Source organism: Phaethon lepturus, unplaced genomic scaffold, assembly GCF_000687285.1.
Source record: "Phaethon lepturus isolate BGI_N335 unplaced genomic scaffold, ASM68728v1 scaffold19733, whole genome shotgun sequence".
NCBI classification, from domain to species: domain Eukaryota; kingdom Metazoa; phylum Chordata; class Aves; order Phaethontiformes; family Phaethontidae; genus Phaethon; species Phaethon lepturus.
The window spans coordinates 89,161-110,350 of record NW_010527246.1 but is presented as its reverse complement, the minus strand read 5'-3'; the positions used below and the strand labels follow the sequence as shown (position 1 = coordinate 110,350).

Here is a 21,190-nt window from a genome sequence, read left to right as displayed (position 1 = left end):
ATGCATACTTAGAAAAGTTTATCGCAGTATTCACATCTTTCTAATTAGATGGAACAAGCCAGATGATTAGAGCAGTGAAAAAAACATCAAAAGGTTCACACAACTTTTTATATAATTAGAAGGGAATTTTCATAACCCATAAAAGCAGGATTTAATTGTGTAATTTAACATACAATTTAAATATCAAGATCAAACTAGCAGGGCAAGTGACTTAATGGGATAAATGATATTAACATCTAGTGTCAAAGCTTAATTTAAACAACAGAATGTCTTCATTATGCAAAAGACTCAAGCAAACGAATCTTTCAAAGGGCCTTTTTTCAACAAGACCCTTTCCTATTGTTTCTTTGAAAACAATGAAATCAGCTGTGGAGCAGCAACATGCTGAGAGACTAGGAAAGCACGATTGGCTTTGTCCATCTGACCTCACTGTGACATTGTGGTGCAAGATCTTATAAAACAAGAGCCTCCTGCAGAGCTCACACAGAGGACCTTTTAAGAGCTGGTTAATTTTACTTTTGTAGCTAATTAAATGGGAGGGGGTAGAGAGTGCATGAAATGTAAAAACCCTTGGGTTGATGCTGCTGAGCTTTGTTGTTTTAAAAGTACCTGTAGAAGCGTTCATAATTTGTCACTTTTCACAAAACCCTAAGAGACAAACTAAGAGCATTCAGGATCCCCAGGATATGGCCAGCTCTTGTGTCCAGGACTCAGCATTTTTACTTCTAAAAGGAACGGATTAGAAACATATAAGCTTATTAGAGTGAAAGATGACATTCACCCACATCAGGACAGATGAAGAAGAGGAAAGTTCAAAAACATATACACTAATTCCTGGAAAATAAAGAATAGCCTTTAGGCCATGAGAGGGAAAATGTCAATGACTCTAAAGATACTCAATTCCTATTGATGAGTTTCATGATAGCAAAGGCCAACCAGGTAGAATAGTTCTGTCTTCAGAAAGTGTCTAAGACTGCAAATGACACTGATCCATTTTAACGTGCACAAAAGCTGACAATTAACATGCTGAAAACAGCCTCAGTCTCAAGAAACGACTCACCATAAACAGGTCCTGAGCACCTATGTCAACAGCTAGCAGAAACGCTTTTTCAAATCTCTGATACCTGCAAGAAAAAGAAAACGTCATGTACTGAGGACAGTGTAAGAGCTGCATCAAATTTTGTTAATGGGCAGACAAAGTTCTTCAATTCTCATCAAAAGTGATGCCAAAGCTTTACTAGGGAAACTTGATATGCTCATACTCGGATTGCAGAACTATGAGGTAGGACAGTGACTACCCTTAACCTTCTTCATTGTTTAAAAGTTTCAGCAAGTGTTATGTTCCATGTTGAGTCCCATCAGATCTAGTTGAATCTCAAGGGAGCTGAAGGTACTGTAGATCCTAACAAACTGATCCATTGTTGTGCAGCCACAACACAGATAAATTTTAGCCCCAATAACATTTGGTAGGAACCTCAAAATCCCCTATAGAAAAGACTAATCCCAAATCTCACAGGACTTCAGAGGTCCTTGTAGAAGTTTGCATTGGATCTTGTCCTCACAGACTCCCCCAGTGCAGCTCTCTGAAGATGATAATCCACTTGAGGCATGCTAAACAATCATGAATCCCCAGGGTCTGAAAAAGGGAGGGGATGATACTGCTTCGGCACCCAACTCCTTCAGCCCAGCATTAGCACAGACTATCAGAACTCCTGAGAACTTTCTGAAGATCCTGTGGCAAAGCAGATTGTGTCAAGGAGGTAAAACAAGGGGAAAACCAGCAAAATCCGAAAGCAAAAATTACTTCTAAATGTGCTCTAGAAGGCACCACCTGTCTATCACCTAGAGATGCAGTAGAGCAGGAAGGGAGCAGTGTGGATGTAGAAATTCACCTTTACCATTAACTCAGGAGGGCTGTATCACGTCATACTGAGACCATTATATGGGTGGGTTGAGGGCTTGCTGAAAATCCTTCCGTTCGTAATGACACAGACTGCCACACTCTTCTTCCTACCCAGAGACCACACACCATCTCCTGGCAACTACAGCAAATACCTACACGGGACGGAGATACTATGGAAGGTTATATATATCTCCCTGTTTGCAGTCTTTAGGAATTCCACAGAAGTGGGAGGAAACAAGCCATGCATCAGAAGCTTTCTGAGCATATATACAACATTGCACTGGCAAATGCTAATCACAACGGGAAATTCTGCATTGGGCTAATGCCTCTCGTATAGATGTAGATAACCACTATGTGGCAAACACTCTGTACTGTGAGAAAGTGATTCTATTTGTACATATTTTCTTCTACTGCGTGTTTTAAACTGTTTAAAAATACCTACAAAAATACACTTGGTGATTATTTTTAGATACGCAACACAACAAAACACCCCAATTTTATTTCAGTTGTGAAGTAAACAATTGATTCTATATAGAACGATTTATGTATTTTCCTGTTACTGGTAAAGTTTCCCCATTTTCACCTGTTAATAATTTCAACAATAGATCAGTCACAGATGCTTGAAGTTGGGGAAGGAGATGACTTCTTTGCCCCAGTGCGGCAAAAGCAGCATTGTGATTTCTCAGTGTTAGAAAGGTCTAGTTTGTGCTTGCCCAACGAATATCGTCAGACAGCATCATATGGATGCCAATATTTACACAGTTTTGTAGCTTGAGTGTACCTTAGGAAATAGTGGGCAATGTTGTAGCTCTTCTTCAGGCCAGTGTGAGCACAGGGGAAACATGGGAATCCACCTTCCCCTTGGTGGGTGAAGGAGTCCCATATGCTGAGGCCTTATTGCAGTCTTTCAGTACTTAAAGGGTGTTTAGAAGAAAGATGAGTACAGACTTTTTAGTAGGGCCTATTGTGATAGGACATGGGGTAATGGTTTTAAACCAAAAGAAGGAAGATTTAGACTAGATACAAGGAAGACATTTTTCACAGTGAGAGTGGTGAAACACTGGAACAGATTTCCCAGAGAGGTGGTAGATGCCCCATCCCTGGAAACATTCAAGATCAGGTTTAAAGGTTCCTTCCAGGCCAAACTATTCTATGATTCTATGATGTACCATACTGGGATTCCTGTTTCTGGCCAAAGCCTAAGCAGTTTGCTGCCTTCCTCTTGTTGTAGCCTTACTGCTGTCTTTTCTTCTACCATACGCTTGGAATGATTCAGCTAATTGCGAGATAGAGTCGGCGAGGACTTTTCCTCTAGAAAAAACATTTGTGAGAAGAAGGCATAATATGTTAGCTCAAGTAGAAAAGGAAATGCACCCTCCAGATGAGGTTCCTAAGAGCTGGAGTGGGGAGTCCTTTCCTCCCTAAAGCTAATCTCCATGCTGTGTCTTCCAAGCACTAATTTGCAGCCCTCCTCACAGAACTTGTTTAAGGGAGGGGAAGAGATGAATTAAGATTAACCTCTTGATCACCAGGGAACAGGCAGTGCACCACCGTTTTATCATGTACATCTATGTATCTGAAGTTTTTCAACATGCTTTCTAGGAAGGATTTTCTATTAAAATACGTTGCGTTATAATGCTGCTTCTGAAGCTATGCTTTAATTAAGACAAATAAGTACATGTTAAAATATGTGTATCTTGAATAGCTATCATGTGTATATTTTTCTGGCACATTTTTCTTTTCAATTATGGATTAAATATACATTCTTGGTACTTAGAGGGGAAATTGGAAACCAAACAGAAACCGGCTATACGACTAGCTAAAAAGAATGTCTGCATCATGATTTTGTTTTTCCAAAGTTATAACTATACAGACTATTTGAATGACTTTTGCTTTAGCCAAGGCAAAAATGCCTGCAACAAAAAAATGTAAAGTAACTTTTTCCTTTGATTGACCTGCAGAACAGAATCATGGCCTTAAAGTTGTCAGTTCTTTGCTGTTTCACAAAGATTTCAATTTATTTTTCCTTTAATCAACATTAATTAATAATGAGACTTCAGTCTCATTATGGTTCCTATCCATAAAACTGTGAAGTTAGCTCATTATATTCAGATCTGTACTAAGGGAAAAAAAGGGGGAAAAAAAAGACTATCCAAGAAATGCTCTTCATAAACCAAGAGAGCTGGAAATAACAATCACAGATACTTCATAAATTATTATAAATGGAATTGCTTTAAAACAAGGTGGAGGTTTCAAACAAGAGTGAGAAATTTGCATTACTTAGGCAAACAGTATTAAATCAGTCAAGAATGTCCATGTTTTTTAAACCAGCTTTACTAGAAGATACTTGTTATTTTGAGTCTCTTTGGCATGGAAGTTGTATTGTTTTTATTCTACAGGAACAGAGAGTGTCCTGTACAGCATGAGAGAGACCTCAAGCTAATAATCCCTATTTTATAATCATGTTTTGTCGTAGTAAGACCTCTTGCTATTGCTAGCAAACTTCACTTACAGTTTATCAGCTCCTCAGACAAGCAAAAAAACCTCAAGCCATCCCTTCTGTTCTTGTGCTACAATTACAAGGTACAATATTTGCTTTCTAAAATAGCATCTACAGGATACTGGTCTTGAAGTGGCTGTCTGCCCGTGCCCCTCCTTTGTTACTTATTGCTAGCTTCACAATAACTCTAGCAATCAAGACTTGTATGTCTCTTGAAAAAGAGAGATAAGGAAATCTGCCTGTAAACCATGAAGTTCAGCCACTTGTTTGGTCAAAGTGATAGCCAACAGAAATATGACCTTCAAGATTAAAACTCTCAAACTGCGATTAACTACATAGGACAGATGGGAAAACATTTCCCTGCGAGCTGTTTAGCACATACAATATTAAGTTCAAATTCTCATATATAATAAAGTAATACTGCCATTATATGCACTTAATGCAACCTTTCTAAGTGTCCTACAAAAATGTAAAAAGATGGCTATTAGTATGTCTATTTTATGGGCAGGGAAACAAAGGGGAAATGTGAGTGATATGATAAGGGTCATGCAGGTCAAAAACAGTCGAGACAGAGAAGAATCCAGACTTGCCTTCCATGGTGGAGTGGCAGACCTGCTGCCTGCTTCTGTTTTGAGAATGTAACTTAACTGAAAAGGTGCCAGGAAAGCATTTTATTTTTTAATACAACATGTAAATAATGAAAAAAATATAATGTTATCTACTAACTTCAGAGAGGCTATTCTTTTCACTGGCATAAATAAAAAGAGAATTAAATGCCCAGGGTTTCCTGGATGTTCAGAAATAAGGTGATTTTAAATACTGTAGATCAAAAGCATGTTCATGGATTGGGGCCTGGGGAGAAGCGAAAAGAAGTCTCTTCAGTTTTTTTGAGAGGTTCTACAAATATATCAAAAGGTAGAATTTTGTCATCTGTATTCCACAACACCTAAATTGAATGTGGTCACTTAGAGATACATTTCTCAGGCTGAAAATGGTCAACTTGAAAATATTTGTAATATTTATCCGTAATATTAAAAGGTCTCGTATAAAGTCCAGGAACCAGGGTAAAAAAATAATGCAGAGGGAGGAGGAAGGGAAGGAAGAGAGAGCTCATGCAAGCAAGAGAGAAGGATAGTGCAGAAAAGATGGAAACATTTCTTTAGGGACTAGTTACAACCAACAAGCCTTCTTAGACATGCCCATCAACCATGTAAGCATATTCCTTGTGCTGGGCTGATAAAGGAGGGCTGCAGCAGATTTTTCCTTGTCTTCAATAAGAGTACACAACATTTAGAAAATAATCTGCAGAGGAAGAGCTGTGGCACACATAATATTTATAAGGCAATCCTTTTTAATGGAAGATGTTTCAGAGTCCTCCTCATCTCACAGTCCAATCAATGGTGATATGCATTCAAAAAGTGAATATTAAATATGCACTGAGCAAACAGAACAGGAAAAAAATGAATATTGAAATAATTTACATGTAAACAAACTACACTGAAATTAAGTTTTAATTGTTCAGTATTCTGTGATGCATATGCAGATTTTAAAGTATTCAGAATATCAATCAAGTGTTTACTTACATCAAGCAATTGTATATAAGCATACAAAACAGACGATGAAAATATGTTCAATCAGCTACAGCTCCCAACATTTACTGCAGGGTTTACACGATCATTTTTAATTCAGTTATTTAATTTAATATTTCAATTTAATAGCTCATTCTTTCACTCCATTTCTAGGCATCTTGCCCATTTCTTAAACACAATAATAATAATTATTCATAAAGGGAGCTGCTTCCTGTAAGTTCTCATATCAGCAATTTTTGGAATAGAAACGGTTTTCATGCTTTTTTCCCTCAAAATTGTTGTTATTATCTGAAATATTTTCCTTTTAAATTAGACAATATTAAAATAAAGAATGATGTTGTAAAATTACTCTGCACCCTGTTTCAGTGGAATTCTGAGCCAGAATAACTAGAGATTATCAGGTTAAAGAATGTAAAAAGTGCGTGGCTAGGTTGCTAAGTGGTTGATTTAAATGGGGACAGACTGGTTTTCAACCAACTGTTGAATATAACACTACTGATTTAGACATGTAGCTGTATTTCAGAATATAGCTTCAGAGCCCATTTAAAAAACTTTGGCCCAGGCGTTAAGGTCTTATATATTTCACATGAAAAATATTGATGTTTAATGAGGTCAGGTATACATGGTGCAACTACAGCACTTCTTAAAATGACAACCCTGAAATTCTATTGACCTTCACGGAAATATTTTAAAGGATAATTTCAGTAAATTCTGAAGACTTAGATTGCTATGTAACATTTCATCTATAAAATATAGTATTAGTCAAAGATTTATATCCTTCATTTTACAGAAAATGCTGTAATACTGGCACTTTACTTAGAGTTCCTGGAGAGGAATAAATACATTAAGATCTTACATTTCATTAAAAAAACCAAAACACTTTAAATAAAAGTCAACCAAAACCTCATATGATTTTACCCTCATGATTTCAGTGGGACATCTTATTTTAAATAAGACAGTTGCAGAGAAAATCAGACCACTGAATGTAGCCCAAAGACCAGGAATTCTCCAAAGAATCTATCTTTCCCTCTCTCCCCAAACTGTGAGTTTCAGAACCTTATGATCTGGGGGACTCAGTCTCATAATTTTTGAATTTATTTGATAACCTCATATAATTTGTTTGGATAATGAATCTGGGAAACACACTATCCCTGATACTACTGATGTCCTTTGGCAAAAATCAATTAATCAATCCTTTAGCAAAAATCAATTAATTGCTGGGTATTAGTTTACTGCAGCTCGACTATTTCAACAGCAGTTTATGTGCAAAGGCATACCAAAAGTTTCACGTACCACAATCAGAAATTTAAACCGTAACTGCTGTGAACAGCAAAGAGTACTGTTGATTAGTTTCCTATGCTTCCTCCCATACAGGTCTCAGCACAGTAATTCTATGTGTCCCCTACATGCCCTGCCAAAATACGCTCCAGACAATGTACTGTCTTTCTCCCAGTTCAGAAGGGGAAAGGGCTGAAAACTCAGCTCATTTTCAGAAGGGCTGAAAACTCAGCTCCCTTCCAACAATGGTTTGAGCAAGAGGCCACGCAGACTGCGTTTCGTGTTAAGCAGTGCATGCCTCGATTGGCAGAACGTATATCTGCTGAACTTTTGCTATAGCTTTTTGGGATGGAGATGATTACCTGCCTCCTATTTAACACTAACCGGTTGCTAATCTTTACAAAACTGGCAGGCATTTGCCTATTTCTGAGACTTCTACCCTCTGTAAAGTTGGTTGAGATTCATGAGTGATTCTCCTCCATCAGGGAACTGATGGAAGAATCAATGGATGCATTACTAAGTTATAACCTCTCAGATGTTGGCAATATTATTTTGCCAACCTCATGCGATTATGCTACTAATTTTTTAGATTATGAGCTCTTTTGAATGGGACACTTAAGCCTCTGAAGGGGGTCCACAACTTTTTTGCCTTCTAAAATATGGTCATAGTGACAAAGTGCTGCAGAGTACACCAAAGGCTAATGGAGAAACAGCCACCGGGTCTACATGTATGTGAGTCAAGGGGATAATCTTCTAAATTGTATTTTAGATGCAGAAGCTCTAAAGGTTGTCCAGGTATAATCTATACATCCCTTCAGGCCCAAATTTAGCAAAGCATTAATGTATGGGTTTATGACCTATAATTTTCTATGGGCCCTAAATATGGGCATGTTAAGTGAAATGCTGGATTTGGGGCCTGAGTGACTTCTTTAAAAAGAAATTCCTTATGGAACCTTCCAAAGGTCATATACAAATATGTCTCAAGTTAGTGAATAACTATAAGAAAACTTCAAATGGGCACAAATATCTCAAGTTACCCCAAATCTCTGTTTCTGTAACTATACTGTCAAATTATGTATCTCTGAACTAAAGGAAGTCCACCTATAACTTTATAGATTGTTGGGCGTAGAACTGAATGCCCTTCACATCAAAGGGTACCCATTGGTATGAAGCAAGAAAACAAACAAACAAACCAAATTAAAAAAATAGGAGGAAAGAGAAAGCTAATAAGGGGAGCCAGACAGTATGACTCCCTGGCCAGAGAAAGCCCTTGAGGGCTGTAACTGGCTGTGAATCTTGAAGACGTTCCCAACCCTAAAAAAAAAAAAAAAAAAAAATCTTACCATGTGATTCCTATCTCCTAGGATGATATTCTGCTCTAGGAAACCTAAATGTATTCTTGTGTGAAATAGTTCTGATGACTCTATGTTAAACATACATGCTTCTTCTCACAACAGACTTTCTACGTTCAAAGAAAAGCTGTTCAGGCATATATTGAGTTAGATTTTCAGGTAAACCAAGTTAATTTTTAAACGAAGTGGTTTGGTAAGAAGGCATCATTTAAACTTTGAAAATACATATTTAGTAAGAAATAGTCTAGATGTATGAAATATTCTAGAAGTGGTAGTTTTAAAAGCTATGTCAATTATTTGTTGACCTTTGCTCGAATTAACTATAAAACAGCACTATCTTAACACTGTAGAACTGTCTTATATCTGCACCAAAGAAAATTAGTTTAAAGATCCTGATTCTATGAACACTTATGTCACATACTTCCCATATGGCGTTGGTCAATCATGTTAACCTAGGTTCTTGCAGAATGGGCCACTGAAGAGGATGACTGTTGGGAGCAACAGCAACATTTTCCTACTGTGTAGCATAATTCTTTCACATCTGTCAAGTGCTCTGAGGTTTTCAGTAGTAGGTGTTATAAAAATCTGGATAACAGCAATTTATTACTACTATAAATTATTATTATATAAATTGAAACTATGATGGTTTATTTCTTCTTAAACTAGATTCCCTCTTTTCTTGTAATGTGTATTATCTTTGAATTTCCCACACTCTGTATTTCCTTTTTCATACTCATTTTCCTTCATGAGAATGTATTTTGTTCCCATAGCAATATTTCCCTACCTTGCAATTTTATCCTAGTGACTTTCCTTCAGGTTTCTCTAAGCTGCAACTAATACCCACCCAGCCAACACAGCCTCCCCCCACCCCCAAACCTCTCCATTCCCCCAATCTCTTACTACTTAGTAACTTCTCAACAGTCTATCTTTATCTTTAAATACAGACACACTCCAACATGCTTTTCCAAAGTACTCTGGGCTAAAAACAGATGTTAATTAAAAATGCTGATAACAGCCAGTGACACCTGTTGTTTCACATTTATTTTACTCAACCCTGTCTGTTAAATCCTAGCCTTTATTGCATTAATTCACTTCTGCTTTTCTTCTTTTCCAGTTTTATCCCTCCCACTCTGGTGATCATGTAAACTTAACAGTATGTCTTGAAAGCTGGATTTTATTGAGCAAACATATCAGCATGTCTACACACTAAAGACAGCTCTATAACAGAGGCCCAGTATCATTGCTATGGTTAAGGATGAGTTGTTGCCTCTATAATAAATCCCTATTGTATATGTGTGATATCTCTGCAATTTCAAACAGCAGCAGATGGAAATTTGGTATTAAAGTTAGGATGAACAGGCCCTTTTCCCCCTTGACTTTCCATGAGGTACAGGGCCAATTCTCCCTCATGCCTGACTGGATAAAATGCAGGGTTTTTTAGTGCTAAGACTTCTCAGATAAAATATATTAGCTCAATATTTTCTAAATAGGGCCAAATTTTGAATCACTTGTTGAGTTGCAGGATCATTACAGTATATTTACTTTTTCTATCTAGGTTTGTCAATAGCCAATATTTTTATTATATAAAAATATATAGCCGATTCTTTATAATAGAATAATGCAGTGATAATGCTCATAAAATTCCCACACATAAGAACTCCATTACAGCAAATACAGTCACAGGAAAGCCAGACAAGAAATTTGATCATACGAATGTTGGCACATTTTTGGGGGAGGAAGTAGAAAACTAATAAGTATTTTATGCTTTTTCTGCACAGCATCACATACACGGACATAAAACGTAAAAATGATCATTTACTCAGACCAAAGGTACATCTAACCTAATAGCTTGCCAACAGCTAGGCGCCTAGGAAAGAATATAAAACAGGGCAAGTATATGGTGATACTTCCCTAAGTAGTCTCTTAGTCTCCAACAATTAGTGGTCCAGGGATTTGCTGAGCCAGAGGTGGTTTCTATGTTGGTATTCCTCAGTGAACCTTGCCTGTCAACTCATATACAATTTTATCATCCACAACATCCTGTGGTAAGGAGCTTCATATTTTAATTACATGTTACGTGAAGAATCACTATATTTTGAAACTGCCACGTGCTAGCTTCATTTGATGACCCCCATTTTTTGTATTAGAACAAGCAGTGAGCAGTCATTTACTGTCCTCTTCTTCCCTAATATGATTTAATAGATTTCTATCTCAGTTGCCTCTTTAGGTTGAGGAGTTCTAGTCTACTTAGTCATTCCTTTCACTAAAGCTGTTTCATGCCTTTAATCATCCTGGCTGCCCCTCCTAAAGCTTTTTGAGTTCTACTATATCCTTTTACAGATTATGGGACTCCAAAACTACACAGAAAATTCAAGCGAACTGAAGTTCACTGTTTTGTTGTCTATTCCTTTTCTAAGAATTCCTAGCATCCAATTGGCTTTTTGTACTTGTGCTGAGCACTGAACTGACCATTTTATAGCTGTAGCGTTACAAGACCAAATTCTTCTTCCAGAATAATTGCAAGCTCCAACTCCATCATTTTATACATGAAGTTAGGAATCACCTCCTGCTGTGTGTTTCACTTTGAATTTATTTACATTTAATTTTATCTTCAATTTTGACACTATGTCACTGAGTCCTGTGAAGTCCTTTTGCTGTTCTTCACAGCAGGCCCTATCTTTACTAGGTCTTCATAATTTAGTAACATTAGCAAATAAATGCTGGCACCTCACTATCTGCTCCTTTGGCAAGCTACTTATGAGTATAGATCTGCTATACTTATAATTTCCATTGGTGACCTCCATTGACAACTGACCATTTATTCTTACTCTGTTTCTTACCTTTTAATAAATTACCCATCTATGAAATCAGAGCTTCCCTCTTATCCTGTGGCAGCTTAGTTTCTTTAAGACATTTTGGTGGGAGATCTTCCAAAACATCTTCAGTGGTCAAACTTTAATCAGTAGCAGCTGGATATCCATTACTGCCATGACTGCTGACATCAAAGAATTCAGAGTTTTGAGACATGACTTGCCTTTACAGAAATCTTGCTGACTCTCTCCCAATATAATGTATTTGTATGTTCACACTTTTTAAAAATATAGTTTCTACTAATTTCACTGTTACGAAGGTTGGACTTACAGGGCTATGGTTCTTCAAGGTCTCTCCAGACTGTGTTTTGAAAACTGACATCATATTTTCCATGCTCCTGTTGTCAGGTGCTGAGGTCATTATAAATAAGAGATTATACACCACAGTGTGTATTTCAGCTATTTTATGCTTGACCACCTTTAAAAATTCTGGATGAAATTTATTTCATACTGGTCATATATTACTGTTACGTATGTATAGAATAACCTTTTTTACTCATACTTCAACACTTACAAAAGTAAACTAAGAAATGACCCCATCTTCTCCTATCCTGGCCAACTGGTCAAAAAGAGATTTTGAGAGATCTGCATGCCTATCTGCTTTTTGTGTCGTTCTGTAAACCTTTTTTCATATATTTTTGCCAGTCTTTGTGTCTCTCTCCTATTACAGAAACTACATCTGGGCATGTAAGATCTTTCTGTTAACTGGCCAGTAATAATGTGATACAGGACCTAGACATTTACAGTGCAAATCATTCCATTTATCTTCAAACAGCTCACTTTTACATGGCTAATTTAAGCTAATCAGGTAGGCTCCCTTTATAGATAATTGATAGGGATAGGCACTGATGTTTGATTCTTCATGCTTATTTATGTATCTCCCTTCGATGGAATTACTTACGCTTTGGGTGCCCATGTCTTTATACTAACTACAGAGGAAGGCCCGATGAGCGTGTAGGACATCTAAATTCTACATTAGTAAGTCAGGAGAGGTGAGGTGCACCCCCAAGACACTACATCCAGTTCTTTGACAATTGACTATTGCTGACTTATGTTCCAAATTTTACTTATGGTATCCTTTCTTTAGCAGGCTCTTTGGTTCTGAAAATCCATAAAACGGAGCTCTGCATTTGAAGATAGGAAGCCTAAGGCTGCCTGACGGCTCAGTTAGCTCTTCCTGGAGGGTACTGGATGGAAGTGGGATAAAAGTCAGTAAAACAAAGCTACAAAGCTCTTCAGGGAGGAAAACAATTTTTTTTGCACACAACAAATGGATTACAGATTGCCAAGCCATGTTCTGTTCTGGTTTGATGAACTGACTGAATATTGTCAGATGGTCCATATACAGAAAAGTGAAGCGTAATGGTGGGGCTCAGGAAGACTCTGAAGATGAATGGAGAAAAAGTATCTTGGTAAAGAGATGAGACATGACTCTGGAAAGACTGCAAGGAAAAAGTCCAAACATCTTAAATTCAGGTTCTTGGTCAGAAACTCAAGAAGAGATTTTTTGTGTGTCACTCCAGAAGGAGATACCATTAGTGACTAGGTAGAGTTGAAAGGGGAGGGAGTAATTTCCTGCAAAGGAAAGCTGAGGCTGACTTACTGCAGCTGGTCAAGGGTGGAGATGTACTGTTAAGAACTTATTCTTGAGCTTTTGTCCATGAATATGGTATATTTGTATTGTTTCCACACTCAATGTATGCCCAAAGCCCCTCAGGTTTCAGGGGAATTGCACAGCTGGTACAGCAGGAAAAAGCCACCTTATGAGGGCAACTTATCAGTTACACAACACAACAAAACAATGGTCGCTATGTGGGCTCAGTTTATAAAAGTAGCAATATCAAAGTCAGATTAACCAGCATGTGGGAATAGCCTTGGCACGAAGAACATTAGTCCAGCGTAGCTATTTTGTGTTCCTTTTCTTCTAGTGCAGTCCCGTGGGTGGGGACATAGCAGAGAACTGGAGCACTTACAGCACTCTGGGCCATCAAACAGCCATCTCTTGGTCGCTGTGGGAAATGGCTCCATATTAGACTAGCTCTGGGACTGCTCTAAGTGTGTAGGAGGGGCCATTTTTCCCATGCTCCAAGCAATGTCTCCCATTAGCTTCAGCAGAAAATCTTGCCCAAATCTCTGACGGAGATTTCTTGTGGTTTATCTTCATGGGATTTTATTCTCAAGCACTTATGTCACGTCATTTGTTCCCCCCACCCCCCCGCCCTGATATTTTGCTCGATATTTCTTACATTGTAATCACCACTAGAGAATTAAATCCTGGAGCCATTCCTGTGGCATCAAAGCATCTGACAAACTGAAACCTGCTGTGGAGCTGGTTTAAGAAAAAAATCATTAGCAACATAGGACTAAAGCAAAGACATTCTAAACTTTTCCTGAGATATTTAACCTTTTTAACTGCAAAAATAATCTAGTTCCATTAAATAGGTGCCTTTATTTCTTGTTTCTAAAACAGGTCAAGAAGTATGACCAGGGGAATCTATTCATGTGCAGTTCCATCACAGCAATTGAAATTCTCATTTATCAGTGTCGTGGTAATATGAAAACCTTTGGTTTTGATCGTTTTCACAAGATGACAAAAAATGACTCTTCAAAGTCCTCTCCAGAAGGTGCTACTTTAGTCAGAATGCTGCTACTGAACTTACTCCCATAGAGATGAATTCTGTTCATGTGGCCACCATAGAGAACCTGACTGACATCAGTGGTCATTTTATCTGAAGGCATAATTTAATGCCTAATAGGTTACTTTATGAATATAAAAGACATTCTTAGTCCTGAACCATGTCATCATTAATGTTTATACATATTTTGTGACACACTATGTACCAATATAATGACAGATTCTACTTTTAGGGTGCTCTTAAAAAGGATCATAAAAGCTCTTTGCTCACTCTGTCCCTCAGTTCCATGCAGTCGGCAGCAGATGGGATTGGGGACTATTCCTATGGAGTTGAGTCATTTGATTTAGGGTCCTATTTAGGATGGAATACTCACAGTGAATATCTACTTTGCAGATTGCAGTGTAGTGATATGGGAACCTGCTTACCAAGAGGTAGTTAGTACTGCATAAGTGATGTACCTGTAGGGCGAAAGCACTTTATTTTAGCTTTTCAAAGGTTGTCTTGGACTTAAGTGATAACTGACTGTGTCAAGGCATCAAGTCAGGCAGTATAGCAGTACACTTCAGAACTCTTGAACAGTGAAGCGATTCATAAAAATCAGTACTGGCTGGAAGTAGATCTCCCCTGATGCTAATGACCACCTACTTTCTCATCTCCTTTATGAGTGTTTATTTACAAAGGAGCTCTATTAAGTTCTGCACGTAAAGTCGTACCACTTTATGAAAGTTCCGCCCAACATGTAACTGAATTCTTCTTATTCTTCTTTGCATTTAACCAGTATCATCTTACATTGAACACTGGGAAAAGTACACAACACATCTGAGAAGATTTGAGAAGGAGTAAAAACAGTAACACTAAAAACATGGTGGAGGTTTTCATTTTTTGATTCAGACAAAGGAGAATCTTTCATTAATCCATCCAAAATTCTACCAGTGAATGTGATCAGAGCTGCACTTTGCTCTTGTGATAGGACGAGAGGAAATGGCCTCAAGTTGCACCAGGGGAGGTTTAGATTAGGTATTAGGAAAAATTTATTTACGGAGAGAGTGGTCAAGCATTGGAACAGGCTGCCGAGGGAGGTGGTGGAGTCACCATCACTGGAAGTGTTCAAAAAACATGTGGACGTGGCACTTCAGAACATGGTTTAGTGGGCATGGTGGTGTTGGGTTGATGGTTGGACTTGATGATCTTAAAGGTCTTTTCCAGCCTTAATGATTTTGTGATTCTGTGAAATGCACAATCTTGTTATTTATGTAGGGAAACATATTCGTACTATGGAGAAAAAACCCAATGACATTCTCTTAATGGAATTATTAGATGGAAAGATCCAAATGGTTTTGAATCTTAGTATTCTTCCATGTAAAAACAAAAAAGCAAAATGATGCTTAAACTGCGTATTCATAAACACAAAAACAGAACTACAAAGGTGGAAAGGGCAGAGCAGAAACATGGACCTGTGGCTGCACCCTAATTCTACAACTCCTGAGCTGCATTTCAGACTTTACTTTCCAGCCCAGCCTTTACCTCCAGCTCATGCTATGTTACTTTCTCACTGTCTCTCTGAGAGATACAGAAAAATTTGAACAAAACAGAGCAGGCGTGTGTTTGTGCCTGTGTGTGTCTGTCAAACAAGCAAGATAATTTCATGCATTAGAAAATATGACAAATACAATTTACGAAGGCTTGATCAGAGTGAAGCAAAGCCATGAGTCAGCGATGCCACAGTTAACGAGTGAAAAACTATTCCATCCCATTCCATGTTCTGTACACGGCTAGATGAGGCTGTTATACAAAGGCAGGAGGTTGTGCAGCCATTCCCCCATTATACAAATACACTTAGTAGGCAGCGCTCAACAAAAGGGTGGGGGAAAGAAGGCTACAGCTCCTCAAGGCTTCCTAATAAATCCACCTCTGCTCAACATTTTACATAATGATATAATGCATTATATTATTATAAGCAGTGACATCATAATAAAATACTGGAGCGCTACTCAAGTGGCAAGGAACACCTAAGATACATTTCTATACATGTAATTCAGTTCCTGTATTTTTTAATTATAGATAAGAATTTAAAGTGAAAATAATTATTGATTCCATAAATAGTGTTGTAATGGATACCTGGCATATAATTAAGAGGCCTTTAATTTTAATTTTGTATACTGAACGCCTGTTACTGGAGGTATTCCATATGCTATATTCAAGGCCTGTAACTGCAAAGCTCTAAGCTTCTATTTTCGTGGAAGCTGGAGATGCTGCATGGCTTGCAAATTTACGAACTTAGTTTTTATAATGATGGATAAAAATAACATGGCTGCATCAAATATGTTGCAAGGGATCTTCCTTCCTTCTAGTTGTGATCCATTTCAATCGTGCTGTCAGTGTTCCTCGGCCCATCTCAGGTTGTGGCACCATTTTCTAACCCACACTTGCCATACAACGAGTAACAACAGAGCATCTTCTTTCTAACGTGCCCAATACCTAAAAAAGGGAACCTTCCGTCACAGCATTCAGCGTTTTCTAGAAAATGATCTCTTTGATGGTAGAAAAATAGTTAGCCTATAATCTTACTGATAATGTGAAAATGGATGTCTCCAGTTATTTGCAACCGGATATACAACCTTTCAGCCTACGGTAAAGATTAAAATCATTGGCACATGATTATTACTAGGTGAGGATAGCCTTTCTGAAAAGGTAACTATTTCTCAATTCTAGTAAATGCAGACACTCACATCTTAAAAAGTGCAACAATAACTGGCACCTTTTTGGCAGACTCAGCAGGCAGGTCAAAGATTGTCTCAGCATGTAGAATGAATTAATATTTCTCTCCCAAGAGTGGGTCCTTCTAGAAAAGGCTTAAGGCAGATTGGTGGGGCATTCAAAGGAAAGCTGGAGAGGGGGATGAAAACTTTTGTTTATGTGAACATTTTTCAGATTTAGATCTAGAAACATTTAAGTGTTTTAATGTTTTAATCTTGTATGAAAGACTCCGCCCTTCCCTGTCCATCCCTTATGTGTCTGGTCTCCTCTATAGCCCACCACACACATCCTAAGCTGTCTTCCCCCCCATCTCGCTCTGTACTCCCACTCTGCCCTTTTGCGGGCCTCTGTACATCCCCATCCCTGCTTTAGTCCTTCGTCTCCAATTCCTTGTCTTCTACTCATGCTCCTAACCCCACTTTCCTCACTCTTCCTACCCCACTTCTGAGTTCCTCCCTGTGTGTTTTAGCTCCTTATCCTCTAGATTTAATTTCTGTGCATCTGCTCCTTGCTTCCTCTGAAGCCCAAAGGAATTGCGGACGGCCCTACTCCATTGCAAGCAATACTTTTTTAGTATCAGCCATACTTAGAGTGCACGTAATTTAGAAAGTGCGGTGTTTCCTCCACTTCTTGCTGCAACAGGGTACAAAATGACCACTTTGTTTTTGTCTCCTCATGCTCACAAGAGAGTAACAAACGTCCCCTAGTGATGCATCAAGTTGGCATTGACAGTTTACAGTGCATCCGCATTCAAGTCTTCTTGTTTGGTCATGCAGATGCATATGCGGTAACACAAATTCACTCTGAAGAGCGTCATTAACTATTCGTAACTAGCCTGCAAATATTTAGCGCAAAAAGAATAAGGGTAAAAAAGTGAATAATTCAAATAAGAAAGGTTGAGACAGCATATAATTGACTTAAAATGTAGCCTTCCTGACACCCAGATACAGTTGCTGTATCTGACAAACAGGTAGTGGGAGGACTACTCCATTTTCAGTGTCCTCATGGGCATAATATGGTGACCTGAAAAGGCAAGAGAGTAATTTTCTCCTCACTTTTCTTCCTGAATCTATGGTTGTACATGCAGGCTGGCAGAAGTGGCTTGCCTTGCTGGTTGCTCACAGGTGGATGTAATAGCAGCGGCTGCAACTTTGGCATGCCTGAAAGAATTAGTGAGCACTGTGCCTCCCTGTGATTCTCCTAGACATTGCATCACACCTAGATGGCATTCTCTCACCCAGAACACTGGTTTAGAATTCCTCCAACAAATCTGTAGTACTCTCTGCTTAGCCTACATTCAAATCATCCTAGTCATTTAAGAAAACATCTAAAAGGAAATAAACACCAATTAAGGCACAGCCACTTTAATACAACAAAGATCAGCTCTGGGCATCATTTCCTTGCTTTCTACCAGATAAATCTCCCATTTTTGAACATTTCATTTTGTACTTAGATTATGTCTTCTCAGATAAGCTTTAAGCATTACCATCTGTTCTGCAGCAATCACATGATCCTATCACTTCAATTCCATTGAATACAAATCCCTTTCACAATAGGGAAACAGCAAAATAACACACATTTGTTCCAAAAACCGCCACAACAGTAGATTGTTCAAGGGCTGCTTTCTAGTGGAGGTAAAAGACACGGGGAGAGTCTCCTACACACCTCCTGCCTGTGCCCCACACTGTCCAGGCAGCGTTCTGACGCTGAAGGTTCTTGTTTGCTAGGGAGATTGAGTCAGTCAGTGCTTCAGCTGTGATCAGCAGCCCCAAGGGCTGAAAGCTTAGCCAGGGCCCCATGCCTCTGCATGCCTGCTAGCATTTGGAAGCAAATCCTGAGTCAGAGGGAATACACCTTTCTCTTGCAGATGTAAGAGCACTATAGTTACACCTCTCAGCAGTCTCTGAGGCATTCTTTCCGCATCTGTCCTCTGCAGGCAACTGGCCCACAGCCACTACCGTTGGCCATTGCAGCAACAGATCTTCCCTGCTGGTTTCTAGGAGAAAGGCAAAAGCAGAGTTTGTACCCACTATTGTGCCCACACCTATTAAGAAAACTGCGGTGAAAGGCTGGTGCATATTATGCAGATATTTGGAGCATTCTTCTGCTTAGAATAATTTCCCCATTGGAATGGACCTGTTTAGCAGAAAGATGATCCTATTCAGATTCAAAATGCAGAAGACAGTATAAAATATTTCTCTTTAAGATTTGAAAGAAGCACAAACTGTACTACCAGAGTAGCTTCAAGTTCCTAGCTTTGCATATGCAGATGATGTATATAATCTGGATGAAACACCAAAAAGGGTGCCTTGCAACTCTTCTCACTATGTCCATCTACACTCCTCCTCAACAAGGTGTTACAAACATTGTATCATTCAGAAGATAATTTCTCTTTATTTTCACCCACAGGATAATTCTCAGAGGGAATGTTTCAGCTGTATTTGTCGTTGAACACATGAACAGGCTAAACTGCTGCATATTGGTATTTACAACTGATTGAAATTTAGGCTATTAATTTATTATGAAGGAAAAATATAGCAATAAACCAATGTACTATAAGTTCTAGCTGAATTTGGTATTATGACTTACAATGTCATACAGTTTTCAGACAAACGTAACATTTAATTTTCTCCTCTTACTTTAAAGGCACTGAAAAGTCACTGAAAACTACTGGGATATGAGAATTTCTGTATGAGAACTTTGAGAATGAGAATAACAAAATGCTCAGATTTCAATGATGCAAAGACAAAAATGTCTTGGACCATGCACTGTTCATTTGCATTTTAGCATCTATTTAAACTCACTGTTTTCTCTAAGTTTGTAAGCTGTTTCAATAGTTAATCTGCAAGCAGTTGGGTGAATATAAATCTCTCAGAAGCATGCTGTCTTTTTCTATCAAGCTAAAAGGGAAAGGGTGATTCATTTTAAGTGTATTGATGATAGAAAAGCTCTGAATAGCATTTTATGTGCAATATTGTACTTGAAAGGAACGAAGTGCAAGTTAAACAAACAGTAACAATGAATGCATTTTTTTCAGGGGTGGTCCTCTTGGAAAATGTTAACCACATTAAAGTAGGTAGTTATTGAAATATGCAATTAAATTTAAGTTGATAGAAGTTGAAACTGTCATTCACCTGAGCAGGTGGTGGAAGAACCTTCTTGCATATCTGCTGATTGGGTCCCTGTACTCCAGGACGGTTGTATCCAAGAGGGGTCTTGTTGGAGCATAAAAGGTTCCAAGGCTTGCCTCAAGCTGTGCTGTGGAGTTCAAATACAGCAGCAATGAAACAAGTGAAATTGTTTCAATTACAACAGGCTGCTCATGTCTGCAGTCAGTCAAATTCTTCAAACATTGGTGAAATGTGATGATGTTGTAGGACAGAGGAAATTAAAATATGACAGATTGTACAAACACAAACGTGCATATAAACTTTCACTTTGAGGCAGAGTTGACAATGACTTTGAGCAACAAAAGCTGTCAAAAGGATGAAGAAGTCTATTATACGTAAAGTTCTTACCAGCAGTGTACAATTAAAAGTGACTCATAAGAGTAACACAGTTTGAACAAGTTTGTCCAGTAGAGATCAACTCTCAATTAGCTCAAATCGTCTTTGTCCTCTTAGGCAAACAACAAGGAAGTTCAGTTTTTCAGGGATTATTATGTTAGGTCAGCAGGTGACAGAACCCTTCTTGTGATGGCCTTGAGGTCTAAGGAACCTCCTTCAGCCAACAGTTCTTTAAAAACTTCAAATAAAAGGGTCTAGAAAGCCTAAGGGTTTGACTCTCCTACAGTGTGTAGTGGTGGGAAACAGGATAACCTCCTTTGTAATCAATAAAATAAAGCCCTTTTGTTACAGAAGTTCTCTCCATTTTAAATACTTTCTGACTGCTACACTCCACAGCTGGAGCTCTTAGGCATTTTTCTACACGTTTTTAATACAAAATTACAAATAATACAAGAAAATACACAGTATACATTTGTGTCCCCACATGTTTAACTGAAAGAAAATTTAATAATCAATAATATTTATGTTATGTGACTTCTGCTTGAAAGTTAACACATAGTACAAGTCCTTATAGGCAGAACAGGAAGAATTTGCTATATATTTCCTATACAGGTTCTCCTTTCAGAGTCAATGTGCAAACTGCTACTGCTAATCAGAATTTTGTGTCTGTTTTAAAAGCAAAATATAACCTATTGTCTCATTAGGCAGACAAAATCTCATTGATTTGCTGTTACTAATGTTTGTTTGAACTAGCCATTTCTGTATTTAGTGATGATGGTCCTTTATTTCCAAGCATAGT

At 38.2% G+C, this 21,190-nt stretch overlaps 1 protein-coding gene across 1 annotated transcript in view; it reads right to left on the bottom strand.

Moving 5' to 3' along the window:
- The window catches only part of WDPCP (WD repeat containing planar cell polarity effector), a 100,759-nt gene that overhangs the window by 40,944 nt on the left and 38,625 nt on the right, over positions 1–21,190 (bottom strand). Inside the window, exons 11-12 of the mRNA XM_010283330.1 lie at positions 20,020–20,143; positions 1,061–1,124 (exon numbers count right to left, since the gene is read on the bottom strand). Coding sequence (XP_010281632.1) covers positions 1,061–1,124; positions 20,020–20,143 — 188 coding nt within the window. The remainder of the gene's footprint in view (positions 1–1,060; positions 1,125–20,019; positions 20,144–21,190) is intronic.